The sequence below is a fragment of the Nerophis ophidion genome, linkage group LG06 (genome assembly GCF_033978795.1).
Source record: "Nerophis ophidion isolate RoL-2023_Sa linkage group LG06, RoL_Noph_v1.0, whole genome shotgun sequence".
NCBI lineage: Eukaryota > Metazoa > Chordata > Actinopteri > Syngnathiformes > Syngnathidae > Nerophis > Nerophis ophidion.
In genome coordinates this window covers 74,816,371-74,842,658 of record NC_084616.1, presented here as the reverse complement: position 1 = coordinate 74,842,658, position 26,288 = coordinate 74,816,371, and the positions used below count along the sequence as shown (strand labels likewise).

General features: G+C 39.3%; 1 protein-coding gene across 2 annotated transcripts in view; it reads right to left on the bottom strand.

Moving 5' to 3' along the window:
* LOC133555233 (helicase ARIP4-like) overlaps nucleotides 1-26,288 on the bottom strand; it is a 176,182-nt gene that overhangs the window by 104,717 nt on the left and 45,177 nt on the right. The window contains exon 1 of one of the 2 annotated variants that reach the window (XM_061904838.1): nucleotides 2,357-2,855. The exons of the other annotated variant lie outside the window; for it this stretch is intronic. Within the exon in view, the coding sequence (XP_061760822.1) occupies nucleotides 2,357-2,360 (4 nt within the window). The 5' untranslated portion in view covers nucleotides 2,361-2,855. Of the gene's footprint in view, nucleotides 1-2,356; nucleotides 2,856-26,288 lie in introns of those variants that run through there. 2 annotated transcript variants of the gene reach the window in all.

The following is a 26,288-nucleotide window of genomic DNA, read 5'->3' as shown; positions in this document are numbered from 1 at the left end:
GGCTAATCTTTCCTGTGAGAAAATGGCCACCAAGGTAATCAAAAAGGTCAACCAACGAGCGAGATTTTTCTACAGAATCTCCTCTCTGGTCAACAAAAGCACCTTGAAGATTCTAGCGGGAACTCTCACTCCTATCCACTTCTCCAAGAGTCAAACAACTTGCACTGAGCCTGGTCTATAAAATCCGCTACGCCTCCCTGATACCGAAGTACATGTCAAACTACTTCCAGAACGTAAATGACCACCATGACCACAACACCAGGGGGAGCTCCACAAACCACGTTAAACCCAGATTCCGATCTAACAAAGGTTTTAACTCATTCTCTTTCTATGCCACATCAATGTGGAATGCACTCCCAACTTCGGTAAAAGTAAGTGCATCTCTATCCTCCTTCAAAACCGCACTAAAACAACACCTCCAGGCAACTACAACCCTAGACTAACACCCTCCCCCCTCCACACTCAACCACCCCGGATTGTAAATAATCAAATGTAAATAATCAAATGAATATACTTGTTCTTATACCTTCTGAACTCACTATGTTCTCTGCTGGCTGTACATATCCTACTAAATAAGACCTACACTGTTTCAATGTCCATTTCTCTGTTGATGCAATTGTTGATGACTGAAGTGCTGATATCAACCAAAGTGCAAAATATTGCTCATTTGTAGTGGTCTTTCTTGAACTATTTGGGAAAAAATATATAAAAATGACTAAAAACTTGTTGAAAAATAAACAACGGATTCAATTATAAATAAAGATTTCTACACATAGAAGTAATCATCAACTTAAAGTGCGCTCTTTGGGGATTCTAATAGAGATCCATCTGGATTCATCAACTTCATTCTAAACATTTCTTCACAAAAAAAGAAATCTTTAACATCAATATTTATGGAACATGTCCACAAAAAATCTAGCTGTCAACACTGAATATTGCATTGTTGTATTTCTTTTCTTCACAGTTTATGAACTTACATTCATATTTTGTTGAAGTATTATTCAATACATATATTTATAAAGGATTTTTGAATTGTTGCTATTTTTAGAATATTTAAAAAAAATCTCACGTACCCCTTGGCATACCTTCAAGTACCCCCAGGGGTACGAGTACCCCCATTTGAGAACCACTAGATTAGACTATTCCCGCTCTGATCTGTAATAATTTCAATGAAGACATTAATAGGGTTGGGGAGGAGACCCTGCCCCAAGTGGAGGAGTTCAAGTACCTAGGAGTCTTGTTCACGAGTGAGGGAAGAGTGGATCGTGAGATCGACAGGCGGATCGGTGCGGCGTCTTCAGTAATGCGAACGTTGTACCGATCCGTTGTGGTGAAGAAGGAGCTGAGCCGGAATGCAAAGCTCTCAATTTACCGGTCGATCTACGTTCCCATCCTCACCTATGGTCATGAGCTTTGGGTCATAACCGAAAGGACAAGATCACGGGTACAAGCGGCCGAAATGAGTTTCCTCTCCCTTAGAGATAGGGTGAGAAGCTCTGCCATCCGGGAGGAACTCAAAGTAAAGCCGCTGCTCCTCCACATGGAGAGGAGCCAGATGAGGTGGTTCGGGCATCTGGTCAGGATGCCACCCGAACGCCTCCCGAGGCAGGTGTTTAGGGCACGTCCAACCGCTAGGAGGCCACGGGGAAGACCCAGGACACGTTGGGAAGACTATGTCTCCCGGCTGGCCTGGGAACGCCTCGGGATCCCCCGGGAAGAGCTAGACGAAGTGGCTGGGGAGAGGGAAGTCTGGGCTTCCCTGCTTAGGCTGCTGCCCCCGCGACCCGACCTCGAATAAGCGGAATTGGATGGATGGATGGATGGACAATAATACCCTTGTATGATTAGTTAATAATAATTATTATTGTTATTACTATTATTCAAAAGGAAGGATTGATTGATTGATACTTTTATTAGTAGATTGCACAGTTCAGTACATATTGACCACTAAATGGTAACACCCGAATAACTTTTTCAACATGTTTAAGTCGAACCCACGTTAATCAATTCCTCTTATCTCAAACGAGCAGATAAGAGGAGAGGAATATAAACAAGAAGTTACAACGTCACCTGTTGCTAAACTTAACCCAAAAGCGGGGCATCTCTTCCATAACAGGCCTTATGAAAGCTGTGTAAGTGCACTCGGACTATGCCATTGCACCACATTCATTCATTCATGTGTTCATATATATATATATATATATATATACATATAAGTAACTCATTACCTTCTCCTCTCCCCCCTCCCCCATCTGAGCAGCATTACAAACAATGACAACAGCAGACACCAAAAGGAGGATAAATAAGAAAATGCACTTATTAACCATCTTCAATCAAACCAATCTCAGCGACTCACCCATGGTCGTGTGCTTCTAACGCCTGACGCTGTCCTAAACAAGGTGAGCGGGCTCCTCCATGCTGACATCCTCAGTGAGGACGACCTCACAAGTGAGACCAGCCTCCCGCCGCCACTCAGAAGGCCATCGGGACAATTACAAAACCACTGGTCGATGAAAGCGGCCCCGTGCCGCCGTGTGTAGGAAGCCTCCCCGGCCGGCCTCCTTTCACAGCCTCCTGCTCGCCCTCATTCTCCACTCCTCCCTTGCATACTGATACATGGTGATGTCAGCAAGCCACGCCCCCTCCAGAGGCTGCCTTAGGTAACAAGGGTAGGGAGGTTCAACCGCATATACAAACACACAGTCATCTTTTTTTTTTTTTAACCTTAGACTGGATTTGCAATCATCACCACGTGTTTTGTATTTGTTCTGGTTTATGTTGCATCTGAACTTGCATGACTTAAGTGGCTTTTGTGCTAACTTTTAATTGCTTTCTGGAGCGTGCAGGTGCAGGAAACATATCTGCTCATTATTATTAACTATGCACCGGATGAAACCCTCAGACGTCTTGAAAGCCATTAAAACCCCGTCAACGGTCATAAAACTTCAGTCGAAGGCACGTTTAAAACACAAAAAACAGATTTTGAAACAATGTTTTGAAAAAAGCGGATGGTAATGATCACAGAAAGTATGACAATATGATGGATATGCAACAACTGAACACTTGTAGTTATGAAGGAGGAATGGTCGGCTTGATTAAAACAGGACAAAAAAATTGTGTTATTAGGTCCATGAACTCAAGGACCTCTTTAAGGCCACCGTGTTGGTATGTACTTAGCTCTCATGGTCACACACACACACACACACACACACACACACACACACACACACACACACACACACACATACATACATACACACACACTCATGTATTTGTTACCTTCTTGAGACCTCCGAAAAATGCAGACCTCTTTAGGACCACCCTTTCTAGATATATAAAGATTTGTATTTACAACATTAATAATACAAACATACTTGAAGTTATTACAGTATCTCTCTATAAACATGTATATATATATTTAAAAAAAACACTTGTTATTTCGTATGTTGACCAAAGCACTTTTAAAAACCACACACAGTCAATTTGAAAAATCCCTCACAAAAAAAGGTCACAATTTCACAACAAAAACATAGATTTTGGCAGTATTATAATTAAAGTCGTCATTTTACTCAACGCAAGTCGAAATTTTACTTGTACTTGTGCAATATTATGATAAAATTTGGAATTTTACTCGATAACAGTCGCCATTTTAGAAGACAGCTTAAAATTTGGCCATATTTATCAAAAGAATCGTAATTTTATAAGAAAACTTTGAAATTTGGGAAATATTAGAATAATAATCGGAATTGTACCCGGCAAAATTATGACAAAAGTCATAATTCTATTCGAAAAATTTTACTATTTCACAAGAACAACAACAAAAATTGGCAATATTGTGATACAAGTCAAGATTTTGTATGACAAACGTCACCATTTTGCATTAAAAAGTAATACGTTTACGAGAAAATATTGCAATATTACAAAAACAGAAATATGTGAAATTATTCCCAATTTTATAAGAAAAGTCAACACATTGTGAAAAAATGATTGATTTTAGTGAATTAACTTATTGTTATTATATTTAGTTTGAAATTGTTTTTTGATCTTCATTATTTACTTGAAGTTATTAAAGTATCTCTCTATATACATATTTCTTTATGAAAAGAAAAAAAATTGGCCAAAGGAGGCGCATTTCAATTTCTTACACACACTTGTTAGTTCATATGTTGACCAGAAGGGGAGCACTTTGAATTTTTTACACACTTGTTATTTCATATGTTGACCAGAGGGGGAACACTTTTAAACGCGACACACAGTTGATTTGAAAAATCCCTCCTTTTTGGGACCACCCTCATTTGGATAGATTTCACCACCAGGGGTGCAAATGAGACGTATAGAAGGTACGTTTCCTTGTTGATGTCTCAAGAAGGGTAGAAACACACACACACACACACACACACACACACACACACACACACACACACACACACACACACACACACACACACTCTTGTATTTGTTACCTTCTTGAGACCTCCGAAAAATGCCGACCTCTTTAGGACCACCCTTTCTAGATATATAAAGATTTGTATTTGCAACATTAATAATACAAACATACTTGAAGTTATTACAGTATCTCTCAATAACCATATACATATATATATATTAAAAAAAAAAAACACTTGTTATTTCGTATGTTGACCAAAGCACTTTTAAAAACGACACATAGTCAATTTGAAAAATCCCTCACAAAAAAAGGTCACAATTTCACAAGAAAAACGTAGTATTTTGGCAGTATTATAATAAAAGTTGTCATTTTACTCAACACAAGTCGAAATTTCACTTGTACTTGTGCAATATGATGATAAAATTTGGAATTTTACTCGATAACAGTTGCCATTTTAGAAGACAGCTTAAAATTTGGCCATATTTATCAAAAGAATCGTAATTTCTTAAGAAAACTTCGAAATTTGGGCAATATTATAATAATAATCGGAATTGTACCCGGCAAAATTATGACAAAAGTCATAATTTTATTCGAAAAATGTCACTGTTTCACAAGAACAACAAAAAAAAATTGGCAATATTGTGATACAAGTCAAAATTTTGTATGACAAATGGCACCATTTTGCATTAAATGTAATAAGTTCACGAGAAAATATTGCAATATTACAAAAACAGAAATAATATGAGAAATGGTTCCCAATTTTATAAGAAAAGTCAACACATTGTGAAAAAATGATTGATTTTAGTGAATTAATTTTTTTTTTTATATTTAGTTTTTTGATCTTCATTATTTACTTGAAGTTATTAAAGTATCTCTCTATATACATATTTCTTTATGAAAAGAAAAAAAATTGGCCAAAGGAGGCGCATTTCAATTTCTTACACACACTTGTTAGTTCATATGTTGACCAGAAGGGGAGCACTTTGAATTTTTTACACACTTGTTATTTCATATGTTGACCAGAGGGGGAACACTTTTAAACGCGACACACAGTTGATTTGAAAAATGCCTCTTTTTTGGGACCACCCTCATTTGGATAGATTTCACCACCAGGGGTGCAAATGAGACGTATAGAAGATACGTTTCCTTGTTGATGTCTCAAGAAGGGTAGAAACACACACACACACACACACACACACACACACACACACACACACACACACACACACACACACACACACACACACACACACACACACACACACACACACACACACACACACACACACACACACACACACTCTTGTATTTGTTACCTTCTTGAGACCTCCGAAAAATGCCGACCTCTTTAGGACCACCCTTTCTAGATATATAAAGATTTGTATTTGCAACATTAATAATACAAACATACTTGAAGTTATTACAGTATCTCTCAATAACCATATACATATATATATATTTTAAAAAAAAAACACTTGTTATTTCGTATGTTGACCAAAGCACTTTTAAAAACGACACACAGTCAATTTGAAAAATCCCTCACAAAAAAAGGTCACAATTTCATAACAAAAACATAGAATTTTGGCAGTATTATAATAAAAGTCGTCATTTTACTCAACGCAAGTCGAAATTTTACTTGTACTTGTGCAATATTGTGATATAATTTGGAATTGTACTCGATAACAGTCGCCATTTTAGAAGACAGCTTAAAATGTGGCCATTTTTATGAAAATAATTGTAATTTTATAAGAAAACTTTGAAATTTGGGCAATATTATAATAATAATCGGAATTGTACCCGGCAAAATTATGACAAAAGTCATAATTTTATTCGAAAAATGTCACTGTTTCACAAGAACAACAAAAAAAAATTGGCAATATTGTGATACAAGTCAAAATTTTGTATGACAAATGGCACCATTTTGCATTAAATGTAATAAGTTCACGAGAAAATATTGCAATATTACAAAAACAGAAATAATATGAGAAATGGTTCCCAATTTTATAAGAAAAGTCAACACATTGTGAAAAAATGATTGATTTTAGTGAATTAATTTTTTTTTTTATATTTAGTTTTTTGATCTTCATTATTTACTTGAAGTTATTAAAGTATCTCTCTATATACATATTTATTTATGAAAAGAAAAAAAAAATGGCCAAAGGAGGCGCATTTCAATTTCTTACACACACTTGTTATTTCATATGTTGACCAGAAGGGGAGCACTTTGAATTTTTACACTTGTTATTTCATATGCTGACCAGAGGGGGAACACTTTTAAACGCGACACACAGTTGATTTGAAAAATCCCTCCTTTTTGGGACCACCTTCATTTGGATAGATTTCACCACCAGGGGTGCAAATGAGACATATAGAAGATACGTTTCCTTGTTGATGTCTCAAGAAGGGTAGAAAAACAAGAACGAACGAACACACACACACACACACACACACACACACACACTCTTGCATTTGTTACCTTCTTGAGACCTTCGAAAAATGCCGACCTCTTTAAGACCACCCTTTCTAGATATATAAAGATTTGTAATTAAAACATTAATAATACAAACATACTTGAAGTTATTACAGTATCTCTCTATAAATATATATATATATATATATATATATATATATATATATATATATATATATGTATATATGAAACACACTTGTTATTTCATATGTTGACCAAAGCACTTTTAAAAACGACACACAGTCAATTTGAAAAATCCCTCACAAAAAAGGTCACAATTTCACAAGAAAAACGTAGTATTTTGGCAGTATTATAAGAAAAGTCGTCATTTTACTCAACGCAAGTCGAAATTTTACTTGTACTTGTGCAATATTATGATAAAATTTTGAATTTTACTCAATTTTAGACGACAGCTTAAAATTTGGGCTTTTTTTAATCGAAAGAGTTGTAATTTTACTTGACAAAAGTCACAATTTTATAAGAAAACTTTGAAATTTGGGCAATATTATAATAATCATCGGAATTTTACCTGCCACAATTATGACAAAAGTCATCATTTTATCCAAAAAATGTCACTATTTTACAAGAACAACAAAAATATTGTGAAACAAGTCGGAATTTTATATGACAAATGTCACCATTTGGCGTTAAAAAGTAATAATTTTACATACAAAAGTAATAAGCTTTTGAGAAAATATTGCAATATTACAGAAACAATATGAGAAATTGTCCCCAATTTTATGAGAAAAAAAGTCGACACGCTGTGAGAAAGACGGATTTTAGTTAATTTAGTTATTTTTTATATTTTGTTTGTAATTGTTTTTTAATCCGCATTATTTACTTGAAGTTATTACAGTATCTCTCTATATACACACACACGTATATATATATATATATATATATATATATATATATATATATATATATATATATATATATATATATATATATATATATATATATATATATATATATATTTTTTTTTTTTTTTAATGGCCTAAGGAGGCGCATTTTAATTTCTTACACACACTTGTTTTTTCATATGTTGACCAGAGGGGGAGCACTTTTAAAACAGACACACGGTCGATTTGAAAAAATCTCTCCTATTTGGGACCACCATCATTTGGGTAGATTTCACCACTTTCGCCCGATTGTAGCTGAGATAGGCTGCAGGGAAAAGCGGTAGGCAATGGATGGATGGATGGATGGGTGCCAATGAGACATATGGAAGGTATTTTTCCTTGTTGATGTCTCAAGAAGGGTAGAAAAACAACACACACAAATGCACACGCACAAACACACACACTTGTATTTGTTACCTTCTTGAGATCTCCAAAAAATGCCGACCTCTGTAGGACCACCCTTTCTAGATATAAAAATATTTGTATTTACAAATATAAAAATACATACATACTATGCAAATATAAAAAAGCTTGTAGTGAAAAATGAGTTGGAATTTCACCAGAAAAAGGTCACAATTTGCCAGGCAAAACATAATTTTGGCAGTATTATAATAAAAGTCGTATTTTTTTTCTGAACAAAAGTCAAGACTTTACAAGAAAAACTGAACAGTTGTGCAATATTATGATAAAATTTGGAATTTTACTCAATAACAGTCGCAATTTTAGAAGACAGCTTAAAATGTGGGCAAATTTATGAAAGGAGTCGTCATTTTACTCGACAAAAGTCACAATTTTGTAAGAAAACTTTGAAATTTGGGCAATATTGTAATAATAATCCAAATTTTAACCGGCAAAATCATGCCAAAAGTCATCATTTTATTTGAAAAATGTCACTATTTTACAAGAACAACAACAAAAAATTGGCAATATTGTGATACAAGTCAGAATTTTATATGACAAATGTCGCCATTTTGCATTAAAAAGTAACACTTTTACATAAAAAAGTAATACGTTTACAAGAAAATATTGCAATATTACAGAAACAGAAAGAATATGAGAAATTGTTCCCAATTTTATGACAAAAAAGTCAACACATTGTGAGAAAAAGACTCATTTTAGTTAATTTATGTAAATTTCCATATTTTGTTTGTAATAGTTTTTTAATCTTGATTATTTACAGTATCTCTCTATATACATATTTACTTATTTAAAAAAAAAAAAATTGGGCCAAAGGAGGCACATTTTAATTTCTTACACAAACTTGTTATTTCATACGTTGACCAGAGGGGGCGCACGTTTAAAACAGACACATTGTAAATTGGAAAAATCCCTCCTATTTGGGACCCCCCTCATTTGGATAAATTTCACCACTTCCGCCCGATTTAGCTGAGATAGGCTGCAGGGAAAAGCGGTAGGAAATGGATGGATGGATGCAAATGAGACATATGGAAGGTATTTTTCCTTGTTGATGTCTCAAAAAGGGTAGAAAAACAAGAACACACACACACACACACACACACACACACACACACACACACACACACACACACACACACACACAGCTATGCAGCTGGGGGGAGGGGCCTCCACCAAGCCTGAGGGTGGGGGAGGAGGAGGCAGAGTTAAGGGCAAAGTGAAGGGGGACTGGCTCGGAAGTCATAATGAGACACACACACACACACACACACGCGCACACACACACACACACACACACGCACACACACACGTTCACCTTTGCCACACTAGCACAGTTCTAGTCATGTAGCCCCGCCCCCTTAGAAGCACAAACACACACATTCTCTATTTTCTGTTGCTTGGACCGACAAGAGATATCGCAGACCCGCTGCACACACACACACACACACACACACACACACGCACACACACACACACACACACACACACACATTAGCAACTACAAACTAATACCCTATGTCTATTTCAAGGGACTGTGGAATGTTTTGACAAACAATTAGTGGTTTCATAACAAAATGCAACATGACCTGTTCTTTACAATACAGTTTAAAGACAAAATAAACATGTCCCTGATGAGAACATTAAAATGGAAATGGCCCAAGTCCTCCCAAAAATGGGACCCGAGAGAAAAATGAATATATTGGGATCCCCCAATTATTATACAATCGTCTATGCATTTATTATATTTTTATAATACACACTGAGAAAAGCAGCTCACGGGCCACAATTTTTCCATAACATTTACAGTGGATTTTACAGCGAATTGAAAAATGGTTCTATAGTTTTATTTTTCAAGTAAAATCCTGGCAACTAAGCTGCCAGTTTTTACTGTCATTTTTATTATTAGAGTGAACAATTAAATGCATAACTTCTTCTGAAATCCTAATTCAATATATATGTATATAGAGCTGGGCCATATGGCCTTTTTTTAATATCTCAATATTTTTAGGCCATATCGTGATACACAATATCCATCCATCATCTTCCGCTTATCCGAGGTCGGGTCGCGGGGGCAGCAGCCTAAGCAGGGAAGCCCAGACTTCCCTCTCCCCAGCCACTTCGTCTAGCTCTTCCCGGGGGATCCCGAGGCGTTCCCAGGCCAGCCGGGAGACATAGTCTTCCCAACGTGTCCTGGGTCTTCCCCGTGGCCTCCTACCGGTTGGACGTGCCCTAAACACCTCCCTCGGGAGGCGTTCGGGTGGCATCCTGACCAGATGCCCGAACCACCTCATCTGGCTCCTCTCCATGTGGAGGAGCAGCGGCTTTACTTTGAGTTCCTCCCGGATGACAGAGCTTCTCACCCTATCTCTAAGGGAGAGGAAACTCATTTCGGCCGCTTGTACCCGTGATCTTATCCTTTCGGTCATGACCCAAAGCTCATGACCATAGGTGAGGATGGGAACGTAGATCGACCGGTAAATTGAGAGCTTTGCCTTCCGGCTCAGCTCCTTCTTCACCACAACGGATCGGTACAACGTCCGCATTACTGAAGACGCCGCACCGATCCGCCTGTCGATCTCACGATCCACTCTTCCCTCACTCGTGAACAAGACTCCTAGGTACTTGAACTCCTCCATATTCACGTTGCACTTTATTGTTGTGTTTTCTTTTTCTTTTTGTCTACGCATGGGAGAGTGAGAAACATAATTTCGATTCCTTTGTATGTCTTACAAGTAAAGAAATTGACGAATAAAGCTGACTTGACTTGACTTGACTTGATGTTTATAGGGCTGGGCGATATGGCCTTTTTTTAATATCTCAATATTTTTAGGCCATATCGTGATACACGATACATATCTCCATATTTTTCCTTAGCCTTGAATGAACACTTGATACATATAATCACAGCAGTATGATGATTGTATGTGTCTATATTAAAACATTCTTGTTCATACTGCATTAATATATGCTCATTTTAAACTTTCATGCAGAGAGGGAAACCACAATTAAGTCGATTGACCAAAACTGTATTTATTAAACAGTTATTAAGCAGTAGCACAAACATTCATGTCATTTCCAAAACAGAAAGTGCAAGATTGTCAGAGACATTTTAAAACAAGCTATTAGTGCACTTTTGTGCATGATGTCACTAAGATGACATATCAAAACAACACTAAATTAAAGTGCACTTTTTTGTACAGAACGCCACTACAATAGTTTAAAACAAATAAAGGGCACTTTTGTCACACTTTCAATAAGTGTCAAATAAAAATGAGCTGCATAATAGGAAATCAAACAGTGTATGTCCTTTGCTATGTGGTAGGTTCTTGCGGACATTATCTCCTTTTGTTGTTGACTATTTTTTTCATACTGGAAATGTTTGCTTCGGCATTTTGTTGGTGTGGCACCGAATGGAGATGTCGACATGCGGAGTAAGCACTCTTCATTCTCTAGCAGGTGACTTTTCAAATGATGCTACATATTAGCAGTAATGCTACTTTTTGTAGCCACGATTTTGCCCCGCACTTGACAAATTACGGTTGTCTGTTCGACATATGCACCTGCAAGTCCGAGTCCATGGTTCTCGCCCGGAAAAGGGTGGAATGCCATCTCCGGGTTGGGGAGGAGACCCTGCCCCAAGTGGAGGAGTTCAAGTACCTAGGAGTCTTGTTCACGAGTGAGGGAAGAGTGGATCGTGAGATCGACAGGCGGATCGGTGCGGCGTCTTCAGTAATGCGGACGTTGTACCGATCCGTTGTGGTGAAGAAGGAGCTGAGCCGGAAGGCAAAGCTCTCAATTTACCGGTCGATCTACGTTCCCATCCTCACCTATGGTCATGAGCTTTGGGTCATGACCGAAAGGATAAGATCACGGGTACAAGCGGCCCAAATGAGTTTCCTCCGCCGTGTGGCGGGTCTCTCCCTTAGAGATAGGGTGAGAAGCTCAGCCATCCGGGAGGAACTCAAAGTAAAGCCGCTGCTCCTTCACATCGAGAGAAGCCAGATGAGGTGGTTCGGGCATCTGGTCAGGATGCCACCCGAACGCCTCCCTAGGGAGGTGTTTAGGGCACGTCCAACCGGTAGGAGGCCACGGGGAAGACCCAGGACACGTTGGGAAGACTATGTCTCCCGGCTGGCCTGGGAACGCCTCGGGATCCCCCGGGAAGAGCTAGACGAAGTGGCTGGGGAGAGGGAAGTCTGGGTTTCCCTGCTTAGGCTGTTGCCCCCGCGAACCGACCTCGGATAAGCGGAAGATGATGGATGGATGGATGGAAGATTTATTGTTAATAAATGTTTGCGTTCCCAAACAGTCACCTCTGTCCCGACAATCCCCTCCGTGGTAGCAGGAACCCCTATATACTACGGTAATTACACATCAAAACGCCTGCGGCTTATAGTCGGGTGCGGCTTATATGTGGAATAATCTGTATTTTCCCCTAAATTTAGCTGGTGCGGCTTATAGTCCGGAAATTACGGTAGATAATATGTAAGTTTAAATATTATGTAATTATTTTTTTTTCTGTCAACATAGAACAGGCCTGGGCAATTATTTTGACCCGGGGGGGGGCCAATTTTAGGGAAAAAAATGTGTCTGGGGGCCGGAATATCTGAATTTTAGGAACAAAACCTCTCAATAATGTCTGATTGAAAGCTAAAAACGTTATGACAGACCGCCTTAAAAACTGAATTGAATTTGAAATGTTTTTACTGAACGAGACACCCAGAATGTACATGTGAAGTGAAGTGAAGTGAATTATATTTATATAGCGCTTTTCTCTAGTGACTCAAAGCGCTTTACATAGTGAAACCCAATATCTAAGTTACATTTAAACCAGTGTGGGTGGCACTGGGAGCAGGTGGGTAAAGTGTCTTGCCCAAGGACACCGCGGCAGTGACTAGGATGGCGGAAGCGGGAATTGAACCTGCAACCCTCAAGTTGCTGGCACGGCCACTCTACCAACCGAGCTATGCCGCCATCACGATAAAAAAAGTGGGAATTACAATATTAACTCTGAATGATAAAACACTGAGTATTGACAACATTTGAACGTCACACACCCTCTCCATCGACATATTTCCCAATCGAGCGAAACGACAACAATGCAACAAACAGCAAAATATGAACGCAAAGGGTAAAAAAAAAACAACCAACCTACAATCTGATACATCTGCCATATCACTAAGCTTTAGAACGCTCTGGAAACACTTAGTGGAAATGCTCCCCACCCACACTGCTTGGTGCCTTGTCTGAGCTGCTGTGACTTAGATTACCATGGTAACTAATTAGATTACCACAGTAACTAATTAGATTACCATACTAACTACTGTATCATGCAAAAGCGAATATTCCTACCATTGAAATACTCTGTGTAGTTCAAGACTATTGGCAGCTTCAGTTTTGATCGAAAACAGTGGTGATATCCTTTTCACACTGATGTCGGTTTTTAATGCGGTATTGCCTGAGGGATCGAATATCCAAAATATCATCGCTTACGTGCAGTGATTTCTCCAGATTCTCTGAACCTTTTGATGATATTACGGACCATAGATGGTGAAATTCCCCAAAGTCCTTGCAATAGCTGGTTGAGAAATGTTGTCCTTAAACTGTTCGACAATTTGCTCACGCATCTGGTTTACAAAAGTGGTGACCCTCGCCCCATCCTTGTTTGTGAATGACTTAGCCTTTCATGGAAGCAGCTCTTATACCCAATCATGGCACCCACCTGTTCCCGATTAGCCTGTATACGTCCGACACTGATTGTTATTTATTACTTCGGTACTCTTGTCTTGTTCTGTATATTGTACAGTATTTTGTATTTCTATAGTGTTTTGTATATTGTACAGGATTGCTTATTATTTTTATTGGATAGTAGTCCGTTTATTTCAATTGTTAGTTCTTATGTCATTTATTTCACCCCATATTTGTTCCCACTACCACACCTTAAGTTGGAGTCTTTAATCTCGTTATATGCAAATATAATGACAATAAAGTTCATTCTATTCTATTCTATTCTAATATTCCAAGGCTGGCTTTTCGAACTTTGCGCTTTTAACAGTCCGGGTGGTTCTTTTCTTCTTTGGTCCAGAGGACATGACGTCCACAGTTTCCTCGAAAAAATTTGAAATTTGGAATCGTCAGACCACAGAATACTTTTCCACTTTGCATCAGTCCATCTTAGATGAGCTTGGGCCCGTTTCTGGGTGTTGTTGACAAACGGCTTTGGTTTTGCATAGTAGAGTTTTAACTTGCACTTACAGATGTAGTTACTGACAGTGGTGTTCCTGAGCCCATGTGGTGATATCCTTTTCACACTGATGTCGGTTTTTGATGCAGTATTGCCTGATATCCAAAATATCATCGCTTACGTGCAGTGATTTCTGCAGATTCTCTGAACCTTTTGAAGATATTACGGACCATAGATGGTGAAATTCCCCAAAGTCCTTGCAATAGCTGGTTGAGAAATGTTGTTCTTAAACTGTTCGACAATTTGCTCACGCATCTGGTTTACAAAAGTGGTGACCCTCGCCCCATCCTTGATTTGTGAATGACTTAGCCTTTCATGGAAGCAGCTCTTATACCCAATCATGGCACCCACCTGTTCCCGATTAGCCTGTATACGTCCGACACTGATTGTTATTTATTACTTCGGTACTCTTGTCTTGTTCTGTATATTGTACAGTATTTTGTATTTCTATAGTGTTTTGTATATTGTACAGGATTGCTTATTATTTTTATTGGAAAGTAGTCTGTTTATTTCAATTGTTAGTTTTTTCCTTTTTACCTCTTATGTCATTTATTTCCCACCATATTTGTTCCCACTACCGCACCTTAAGTTGGAGTCTTTAATCTCGTTATATGCAAATATAATGACAATAAAGTTCATTCTATTCTATTCTATTCTAATATTCCAAGGCTGGCTTTTCGAACTTTGCGCTTTTAACAGTCAGGGTGGTTCTTTTCTTTTTTGGTCCAGAGGACACGACGTCCACAGTTTCCCCACAAAAATTTGAAATTTGGAATCGTCAGACCACAGAATACTTTTCCACTTTGCATCAGTCCATCTTAGATGAGCTTGGGCCCGTTTCTGGGTGTTGTTGACAAACGGCTTTGGTTTTGCATAGTAGAGTTTTAACTTGCACTTACAGATGTAGTTACTGACAGTGGTGTTCCTGAGCCCATGTGGTGATATCCTTTTCACACTGATGTTGGTTTTCGATGCAGTATTGCCTGAGGGATTGAATATCCAAAATATCATCGCTTACATGCAGTGATTTCTGCAGATTCTCTGAACCTTTTGAAGATATTACGGACCATAGATGGTGAAATTCCCCAAAGTCCTTGCAATAGCTGGTTGAGAAATGTTGTTCTTAAACTGTTCGACAATTTGCTCACGCATCTGGTTTACAAAAGTGGTGACCCTCGCCCCATCCTTGTTTGTGAATGACTTAGCCTTTCATGGAAGCAGCTCTTATACCCAATCATGGCACCCACCTGTTCCCGATTAGCCTGTATACGTCCGACACTGATTGTTATTTATTACTTCGGTACTCTTGTCTTGTTCTGTATATTGTACAGTATTTTGTATTTCTATAGTGTTTTGTATATTGTACAGGATTGCTTATTATTTTTATTGGATAGTAGTCTGTTTATTTCAATTGTTAGTTCTTATGTCATTTATTTCACCCCATATTTGTTCCCACTACCGCACCTTAAGTTGGAGTCTTTAATCTCCTTATATGCAAATATAATGACAATAAAGTTCATTCTATTCTATCCTAATATTCCAAGGCTTTCGCGAGCCACTTTAAATGACCTGGGCGGGCCCTCCGGTTTGAGGCCCGCGATCCAAGACGAGGTGGACTCGCGCCAAAGTGATGAATGTGACCCAACGGTATGAGTAAGGACTAACCTATCAGCCTACATTTGACACATTCCTGCACACGCACTTTGCAACCTGGCAGTTTGTTGTGTCAGTATGTGGAGCAGCTGGTGGGGTGATATCACATCCCACTCATCTCTCTGTGCAACCTCAGTATCATCAAGGCGCACACACACACACACACACACACACACACACACACACACTATGCATACATGCATTGCCATCACTGTTACCCCTCAAATGACCAATATTAATGCACCGATACGCAAGTGTGAATCTTTTTGCCGGACTTTGTTTAACTTTGGACCAAAAGTTCGAGCCAGTTCTCCCGACTGATGAAAGCAACAGGTGTGTGTGTGACATAATGAGAGAAAACATGTTGTTTTTCCTCACTCTGAAGGCAAGAACGAGAGAGATGCTGTTTACGCCCACACACGGGCGGGAGCAACAGGCTAATTAACAGACTGCTCCTCCGTGTGTGTATGTCCAGCAATGTGTGTGTGTGTGTGTGTGTGTGTTTGCATGTCATGACAGATGTGACTTAGCCGAGTCATGTGTGCTAAGAGCCAAAAACATGAAGCAAACACTCTTTAAAAAGGTGCAATATAGAGTAGAAGCTACAAAACCCAAATCCCAGGCACGTTGTGTAAATTGTAAATAAAAACAAAAATACATCCATCCATCTATTTTCTACCCTTTATTCAATTTGGGGTAGCGGGGGGCGCTGGTGCCTATCTCAGCTACAATCGGGCGGAAGGCGGCGTACGCCCTAGACAAGTCGCCACCTCATGATTTGCAAATACTTTTCAACCTATGTTCAATTGAATAGACTTCAAAGACAAGACGTTTGAACTGGAAAACGTTATTTTTTTTGCAAATACTAACTCATTTGGAATTGGATGCCTGCAACATGTTTCCAAAAAAAGCTGGCACAAGTGGCAAAAACGACTGAGAGGGTTGAGGAATGCTCATCGAACACTTATTTTGGAACGTCCCGCATGTGAATGGAATGGACTTTATTGTCATATATTTGCATATAACGAGATTAAAGACTCCAACTTAAGGTGCGGTAGTGGGAACAAATATGGGGTGAAATAAATGACATAAGAACTAACAATTGAAATAAACAGACTACTATCCAATACAAATAATAAGCAATCCTGTACAATATACAAAACACTATAGAAATACAAAATACTGTACAATATACAGAACAAGACAAGAGTACCGGAGTAATAAATAACAATCAGTGTCGGACGTATACAGGCTAATCGGGAACAGGTGGGTGCCATGATTGGGTATAAGAGCTGCTTCCATGAAAGGCTAAGTCATTCACAAACAAGGATGGGGCGAGGGTCACCACTTTTGTAAACCAGATGCGTGAGCAAATTGTCGAACAGTTTAAGAACAACATTTCTCAACCAGCTATTGCAAGGACTTTGGGAATTTCACCATCTATGGTCCGTAATATCATCAAAAGGTTCAGAGAATCTGCAGAAATCACTGCATGTAAGCGATGATATTATGGATATTCGATCCCTCAGGCAATACTGCATCAAAAACCGACATCAGTGTGAAAAGGATATCACCACATGGGCACAGCAACACCACTGTCAGTAACTACATCTGTAAGTGCAAGTTAAAACTCTACTATGCAAAACCAAAGCAGTTTGTCAACAACACCCAGAAACGCCGCCAGCTTCGCTGGGCCCGAGCTCATCTAAGATGGACTGATGTAGAGCTGAAAAGTATTCTGTGGTCTGACGATTCCAAATTTCAAATTTTTGGGGGGAAACTGTGGACGTCATGTCCTCTGGACCAAAGAGGAAAAGAACCACCCGGACTGTTATAAGCGCAAAGTTCAAAAACCAGCATCTGTGATGGTATGGGGGTGCATTAGGTCCCAAGGCATGGGTAACTTACACATCTGTGAAGGCACCATTAATGCTGAAAGGTCCATACAGGTTTTGGAGCAACATATGTTGCCATCCAAGAAACGTCTTTTTCATAGACGTGCCACCCCTGCTTATTTCAGCAAGACAATGCCAAGCCACATTCTGCACGTGTTACAACAGCGTGGCTTCGTAAAAAAAGAGTGCGGGTACTTTCCTGGCCCGCCTGCAGTCCAGACCTGTCTCCCATCGAAAATGTGTGGCGCATTATGAAGCGTAAAATACGACAGCGGAGACCCCGGACTGTTGAACGACCGAAGCTCTACATAAAACAAGAATGGGAAAGAATTTGACTTTCAAAGCTTCAAAAATCAGTTTCCTCAGTTCCCAAACGTTTATTGAGTGTTGTTAAAAAAAAAAAGGTGATGTAACACAGTGGTGAACATGCCCTTTCCCAACTACTTTGGCACATGTTGCAGCCATGAAATTCTAAGTTAATTATTATTTAAAAAAAAAAAAAAAGTTTATGAGTTTGAACATCAAATATCATGTCTTTGTAGTGCATTCAATTGAATATGGGTTGAAAAGGATTTGCAAATCATTGTATTCCGTTTATATTTACATCTAACACAATTTCCCGACTCATATGGAAACGGATTTGTATATATATATATATATACATACATATATATATATATATATATATATACACATATACAGTATACACACATATATATACACAAATATCCATATATATATATACATATATATATACATATATACACATATCCATATATATACACACATACATATGTATACACACATATACTGTATATATACACATATATATGTATATATACACACACACATATACACATACATATATATATATATCTATATAGATATATATATATAGATATATATATGTATATATATGTGTGTGTGTATAAATGTATACATATACAATTATTTTTTCTCTATTCATTTTTTATATACACACACACACACACACACACACACACACACACACACACACACACACACACACACACACACACACACACACACACACACACACACACACACACACACACACGCGCAATGAAATCTAATTGGGGACCGTGGTTTTGGTCCCCAATGGTAATGGCGTCCCCAATCTACTGGTGTGTAAACTGATGAAAGTCCCCAATTTGGGCCTAAGTAAGTACACACACACACACACACACACACACACACACACACACACACACACACACACACACACACACACACACACACACACACAATTATTTATTTGCTTTCATATTAATGTAATTCTGAGATAAAGAAAAGCCTTCATCCACAAGAACTGTGCACAAGAAAGGAAATTAAATACATTTGTTGTGATGGGAAAGCAGCTTAACAATAAAAAGAAGCAAGAAAAGGAACAAATTGAAATATGCACACTGAAGAATTGAATATTAAAAAAAAAAGAAATGGGAAAAACCCAACAGCGTTGCGGCGAAAAATGGTCTCAAGGAGAACAAGAAGGGATGGTCCAGCCAGCGGGGGGAAAAATTTTGATTGGGGGTGGCATCCTGGTGACAGTTGCCACGACAACAACAGGACGGACGCAAGAGATGGTGGCGGGGGGGTGATGATGTCACGGGAGCGAAATCAATAGGCAACGGGAGGAAGGGGGGGTTGTGGGGGGGGCATGCAAATAAGATCCCTCTCTTCACACATGGATCACACATGTGAATCCTTCACCTGACAGAAGTAAAGCACATCTTGCTGCAATGGAGACACAAACTAGGATTTTATGTGTTCATGGAAAGCAATTTTGTGTAATACTTCATACTAACAATGTGAATTATACCAATCACTGCAATCCATAAATGAAAGCTTCTATTTAATCAAACGTTGAGGTTACAGTGAAACCTCGATATACAACTGACTCTATTTGCAACCTTTTCAATTTTACTAATGTTTACATCGCGCCACATATGTCCTTGTGTGTCAACCATGTCTTGGCGTACCACTCATTCATTCATTCATTCATTCATTCATTCATTCATTCATTCGCATGCTGCTCGAAGCCATGGGGGCTGACCTTTTGATGACATCACTTCCTGTACAAGCGGGCACGGGGCTCCCTTTGTCACATCCTGTTTACTAATTGTACACACGGCCATTTTCTAACCCTTGTGTAATGTTCATAGTGTTGTTACTCCGGAAAGGGGAACAATTTAGCTCTGTTGGGGGTCAAGAATAGATGACACATATGCCCAGGTCAACTAAAGTCCACATGTCACATCAAAGACACAGGAGACAGATCTTGATCAGACAATAGATCTCTTGATAAGTGTCACATTCCTGAGCCCAATAAACAACTTTTGGCGACCCGTTCAAAGAACATCATCAATTAAAACGAGTACAAGTAATTTTGCTATCACACCTTGCCAAAGTCCTGACTTAAACGTGTGGACAATGCTGGAAGAAACAAGTCAATGTCAGAAAACCAACAAATTTAGCTGAACTGCACCAATTTAGTCAAGAAGAGAGGTCAAAAATTCAATCAGAAGCTTGTGGATGGCTACCAAAAGCGCCTTATTGCAGTGAAACTTGCCAAGGGACACGTAAGCAAATATTAACATTGCTGTATGTATACTTTTGACCCAGCAGATTTGCTCACATTTTCAGTAGACCCATAATAAATTCATAAAAGAACAAAAACTTCACATTACGCCTGTACTGGCTCACCTGCACTGGCTTCCTGTGCACTTCAGATGTGACTTTAAGGTTTTACTACTTACGTATAAAATACTACACGGTCTAGTTCCACCCTATCTTGCCGATTGTATTGTACCATATGTCCCGGCAAGAAATCTGCGTTCAAAAGACTCCGGCTTATTAGTGATTCTTAAAGCCCAAAAAAAGTCTGCGGGCTATAGAGCGTTTTCCGTTCGGGCTCCAGTACTCTGGAATGCCCTCCCGGTAACAGTTCGAGATGCCACCTCAGTAGAAGCATTTAAGTCTTACCTTAAAACTCATCTGTATACTCTAGCCTTTAAATAGACTCCCTTTTTAGACCAGTTGATCTGCCGCTTCTTTTCTTCCTCCTATGTCCGGTCCGATGACCATGGATGAAGTACTGGCTGTCCAGAGTCGAGACCCAGGATGGACCGCTCGTCGGGACCCAGGATGGACCGCTCGCCTGTGTATCGGTTGGGGACATCTCTACGCTGCTGATCGGCCTCCGCTTGAGATGGTCTCCTGTGGACGGGACTCTCGCTGCTGTCTTGGATCCGCTTGAACTGAACTCTCGCGGCTGTGTTGGATCCACTATGGATTGAACTTTCACAGTATCATGTTAGATCCGCTCGATATCCATTGCTTTCGGTCCCCTAGAAGGGGGGGTTGCCCACATCTGAGGTCCTCTCCAAGGTTTCTCATAGTCAGCATTGTCACTGGCGTCCCACTGGATGTGAATTCTCCCTGCCCACTGGGTGTGAGTTTTCCTTGCCCTTTTGTGGGTTCTTCCGAGGATGTTGTAGTCGTAATGATTTGTGCAGTCCTTTGAGACATTTGTGATTTGGGGCTATATAAATAAACATTGATTGATTGATTCATGAATGTTTTTTGTCCTCCAATCACTATATCACAAAAAAATAAGAGTTGGATAAAGTATTGGAAACTCAAGACAGCCATGACATTATGTTCTTTACAAATGTATCACGGACTGTATTCACATTTTTATTTACACATATAAACATAGCTGAGTCTTGGCCTGAAGAGTTTGCCATGCGTCAGCTTAGTGGTTGTTTTGTTTCCCCCAATATATGAATCGGTGCATTCAACATTACACTGGACAGCATACACCGGATTGTTATTGTGGGGGTGGGGCTTCCGGTCTTTCGGATGCACTCATGAATTGGCTTACGTGGACCCCGACTTGAAGACGTTGAAAAACTTATTCGGGTGTTACCATTTAGTGGTCAATTGTACGGAATATGTACTGTACTGTGCAATTTACTAATAAAAGTTGCAATCAATCAATCAATCAATCAATCAATCAATCAATCAATCAATCAATCACTCGTCTCTGTCTTAGGGTGTTGGTGCTCAAAAAAGGAAGTGCTTTTCAAAACTTATACATAATTCATGTTGTATACAAAACAACACAATAGAATGTAGTAATGTATCCATGTGGGATCTGAACCGAGGATTTGTGCAGCCCTTTGAGACAGTTGTGATTTAGGGCTATATAAATAAACATTGATTGATTGATTGATTGAGTAAACAACTACAGTATTTTAAAAGAGGTGATGTAATAATGTTGTACAGCAGGAGAGTGGACTACTATAGTATCTCATTTTAGGTGCCTCGCTGTCAAACACACCATCAGCAGCTTTATCCATAGTTTAATTGAAAAAGGTCTGCTGTTTTCATATTTTAACATCCTTGGCTGGCGTTAGACGTCGTTCTGCTTCAGAATGGCGCAGACTGACAAGTGATACACCCCAAGTCATGTTTTTGATGATTTATTTTTTTAATTCGATGAATATCAGCCGCTTCTTCTTTTCAGCACTCTCCTTTATCCTTACCGTGGTTGGAAAAAAAACAAAGCTATGTCAAACATGAGCTGTAAGCTCATGCTAACGAGTAAGACCAGATGTTGACATTCGTACGCCAACTCATTGCGAGGATGCTTGTAACTTGCAACTTTAAAGACCTACTGAAATGAGATGTTCTTATTTAAACGGGGATAGCAGGTCCATTCTATGTGTCATACTTGATCATTTCGCGATATTGCCATATTTTTGCTGAAAGGATTTAGTAGAGAACATCGACAATAAAGTTCGCAAAATTGGTTGCTAATAAAAAAGCCTTGCCTGTACCGAAAGTAGCAGACGATGTGCGCGTGACGTCACTGGTTGTAGGGCTCCTCACATCTGAACATTGTTTATCATGTTAGACCCGCTCGACATCCATTGCTTTCCTCCTCTCCAAGGTTCTCATAGTCATCATTGTCACCGACGTCCCACTGGGTGTGAGTTTTCCTTGCCCTTATGTGGGCCTACCGAGGATGTCGTAGTGGTTTGTGTTGTGGTTTGTGCAGCCCTTTGAGACACTCGTGATTTAGGGCTATACAAGTAAACATTGATTGATTGATTGATAATCATAGCCACCAGCAGCAAGAGCGATTTGGACGGAGAAAGCAACAATTTCCCTATTAATTTGAGCGAGGATGAAAGATTCGTGGATGAGGAAAGTTAGAGTGAAGCACTAGAAAGAAGAAAAAAAGGCGACGGCAGTGGGAGCGATTCAGATGTTATTAGACACATTTACTAGGATAATTCTAGAAAATCCCTTGTGTTACTAGTGTTTTAGTGAGATTATAAAGTCATACCTGAAAGTTGGAGGGCTGCGGTGAAAGATTCGTGGATGAGGAAAGTTAGAGTGAAGCACTAGAAAGAAAAAAAAAAGGCGACGGCAGTGGGAGCGATTCCGATGTTATTAGACACATTTACTAGGATAATTCTGGAAAATCCCTTGTGTTACTAGTGTTTTAGTGAGATTATAAAGTCATACCTGAAAGTCGGAGGGCTGCGGTGACCGCCAGTGTCTCTGAGAGAAGCCAAGATCACAGCTGCCTTTTTGACAGCTGCTGCAGGAGGACGCGAACTACTAATTGCAATTTAGTAAACTAAAAAGGCCGTATTGGCATGTGTTGCAATGTTAATATTTCATCATTGATATATAAACTATCAGACTGCGTGGTCGCTAGTAGTGGCTTTCAGTAGGACTTTAAACATAATTAGCAAACAAAGAGCTAAAAAAAATCCTCTTGGAAGTTGAGGTAAAAGGGAATTTAAAACTTGACTATAGAAATCCCTCTTTCCAATAATGGCCTGCTTCCTATCAGCGACCCATCCTCTTTGCGGTTCCGTATTTTATTGACCCTCAATTGATTTATTGTCATGAACACGATTGTCCCTTCAGAGAACACATCGTAAATCACTTAATCTGGACTTTGGGTTGTTTTTTGCCACTGAATACTGACACCATCAAATTAACACACACACACACACACACACACACACACACACACACACACACACACACACACACACACACACACACACACACACACACACACCCACAATTGCAGGGACAGTTATGCAAAGTGTTGCACAACGGCTGAGGTAAAAATGTTTTATAAGCCAAAGCAATGAAGCGTCAACACAACAAAAACTCCAAGCCTTTTTTTTTGGTTGCATGATTAATGTTTTCATCCCATTTATTTCTGTCTCTATGTCTCATGTGTAGGGGCGGACAAAATCATTTGGGGGGACCACCCTTTCTAGAAAATATGGTGTGTGTGTGAGAGACAGTGAGTTGGTAACAGCGCTAAAAGCAATCTTTTACGGTTACCCAATGCTGACTCAGCAGTGAGAAGCGGTCTACAGTCCCGCTCTTTGACAGAAGTTAGAACATGAGAGGAATGAGGACACCCCTGCGGTGTAACCCACTCCTGAACGCTTGTCATAACATGAACCCCTAATGGGTTGCTTTGTCTTATTACTAGGGGTGTAACGGTACGTGTATTTGTATCGAACCGTTCCGGTAACGGGGTTTCGGTTGGGCACGCGGGCATACCGAAAAAGTTCGGAAGCAGAAGTCTTCACAAGCTGCTCTGCTTTCTGCCTCTGTCTCTGCCTCATTGTCCCGCCCACATAACCATCTGATTGGTTGCATACAAAGCCAATCAGCAGTGCGTATTCAGACTTAAGAACGATGTAGTCAATTCTTTAGCGTCGAGCAGATATCCGTCTAGCAGGGGAGGAGCGAACTCTACCCAAATTATACTAAACACTTCCCAGTCACAACTATTACAAACATCACTATGAGCCCGTTGACCTTCTAGAAACTTAAACTGCAGCTCAGCTCGCTCACAGTATAGGCTTGAGATGAAGGCTAAATAGCTTTTAGCGTAACATTAGCTAATTTTTCTCTGTGTGTGTGTGTGAGTGAGTGTGTGCGTGCGTGTTTTAGGGGCAGCAAAGTGAAGTGAAGTGAATTGAATTATATTTATATAGCGCTTTTTCTCAAGTGACTCAAAGCGCTTTACATAGTGAAACCCAATATCTAAATTACATTCAAACCAGTGTGGGTGGCACTGGGAGCAGGTGGGTAAAGTGTCTTGCCCAAGGACACAACGGCAGTGACTAGGTGGGCAGAAGCGGGAATCAAACCTACAACCCTCAAGTTGCTGGCACTGCCACTCTACCAACCGAGCTAAAAGCCCTGTCTGTCTGTTATTTCATTGAACTCCATTGTGTTCAGGGATGAATAGTCTCTCCTATTGCAATTGTACTATTTTTCAGCTATAGTTACATGAATCATTAGTAATGTAGCAGCCTAGTTTTGAATAGCAGGGTCCCTGCTATCACATGTTGATAAAAATACAACATTTACTTAATAAAAGTCAACTACAGGCTTCCCAAATGCTGTAATAAATTAAGCATGATGAGTTGACATTAAACAGTTTCAATGGAAACTGTTTAATGTTGCACTTTTTATATGTAGAAGAAAGGTTGTTTCATTTTATTTAATCAAAGCAACAACTTGAGGCAGTTTAATGTGGATTACGTGGGCAGAATTATTATAGTGTCCCTAATGTTGAAAGGATAAAGCCATTGTTTACAATTGGGTAAATAAATAACCAAAAAATTTATATTTTGTTGATTTCTTACTGTACTGAAAATGAACCGAACCGTGACCTCTAAACCAAGGTACGTACCGATCCGAAATTTTTTGTGTACCGTTAAACCCCTACTTATTACATTTCTGACCAACAAACCACATGGTGGCGCTGTTTTTTGATTGATTGATTGAGACTTTTATTAGTAGATTGCACAGTACAGTACATATTCCGTACAATTGACCTCTAAATGGTAAGACCCGAATACGTTTTTCAACTTGTTTAAGTCGGGGTCCACATTAATCGACTCATATTTTTCGGACTATAAGTAACAGTTTTTTTCATGCAACATATACTCCGGAGCAACTTGTGTGTGAAATTATTAACACATTACCGTAAAATATTAAATAATATTTATCTAATTCGCGGAAGAGACGAAGAAAATGTCAGCAATCGTCAAACGCACGTCAACCAATAAGAATTCGGCGGGGGAGGGTCATGGCAGAAGTGCATTGTGGGTCATGAAATGCTAACTGCTATATGCTACTGCCGTAGCTATTAAAATGGATCATTTCAACGTTGGCGGTAACTTATAAAAACTGAGAAGGGCTGAACAAAAATGGCACCGAAAAGGAAATCATGTACTGCAGA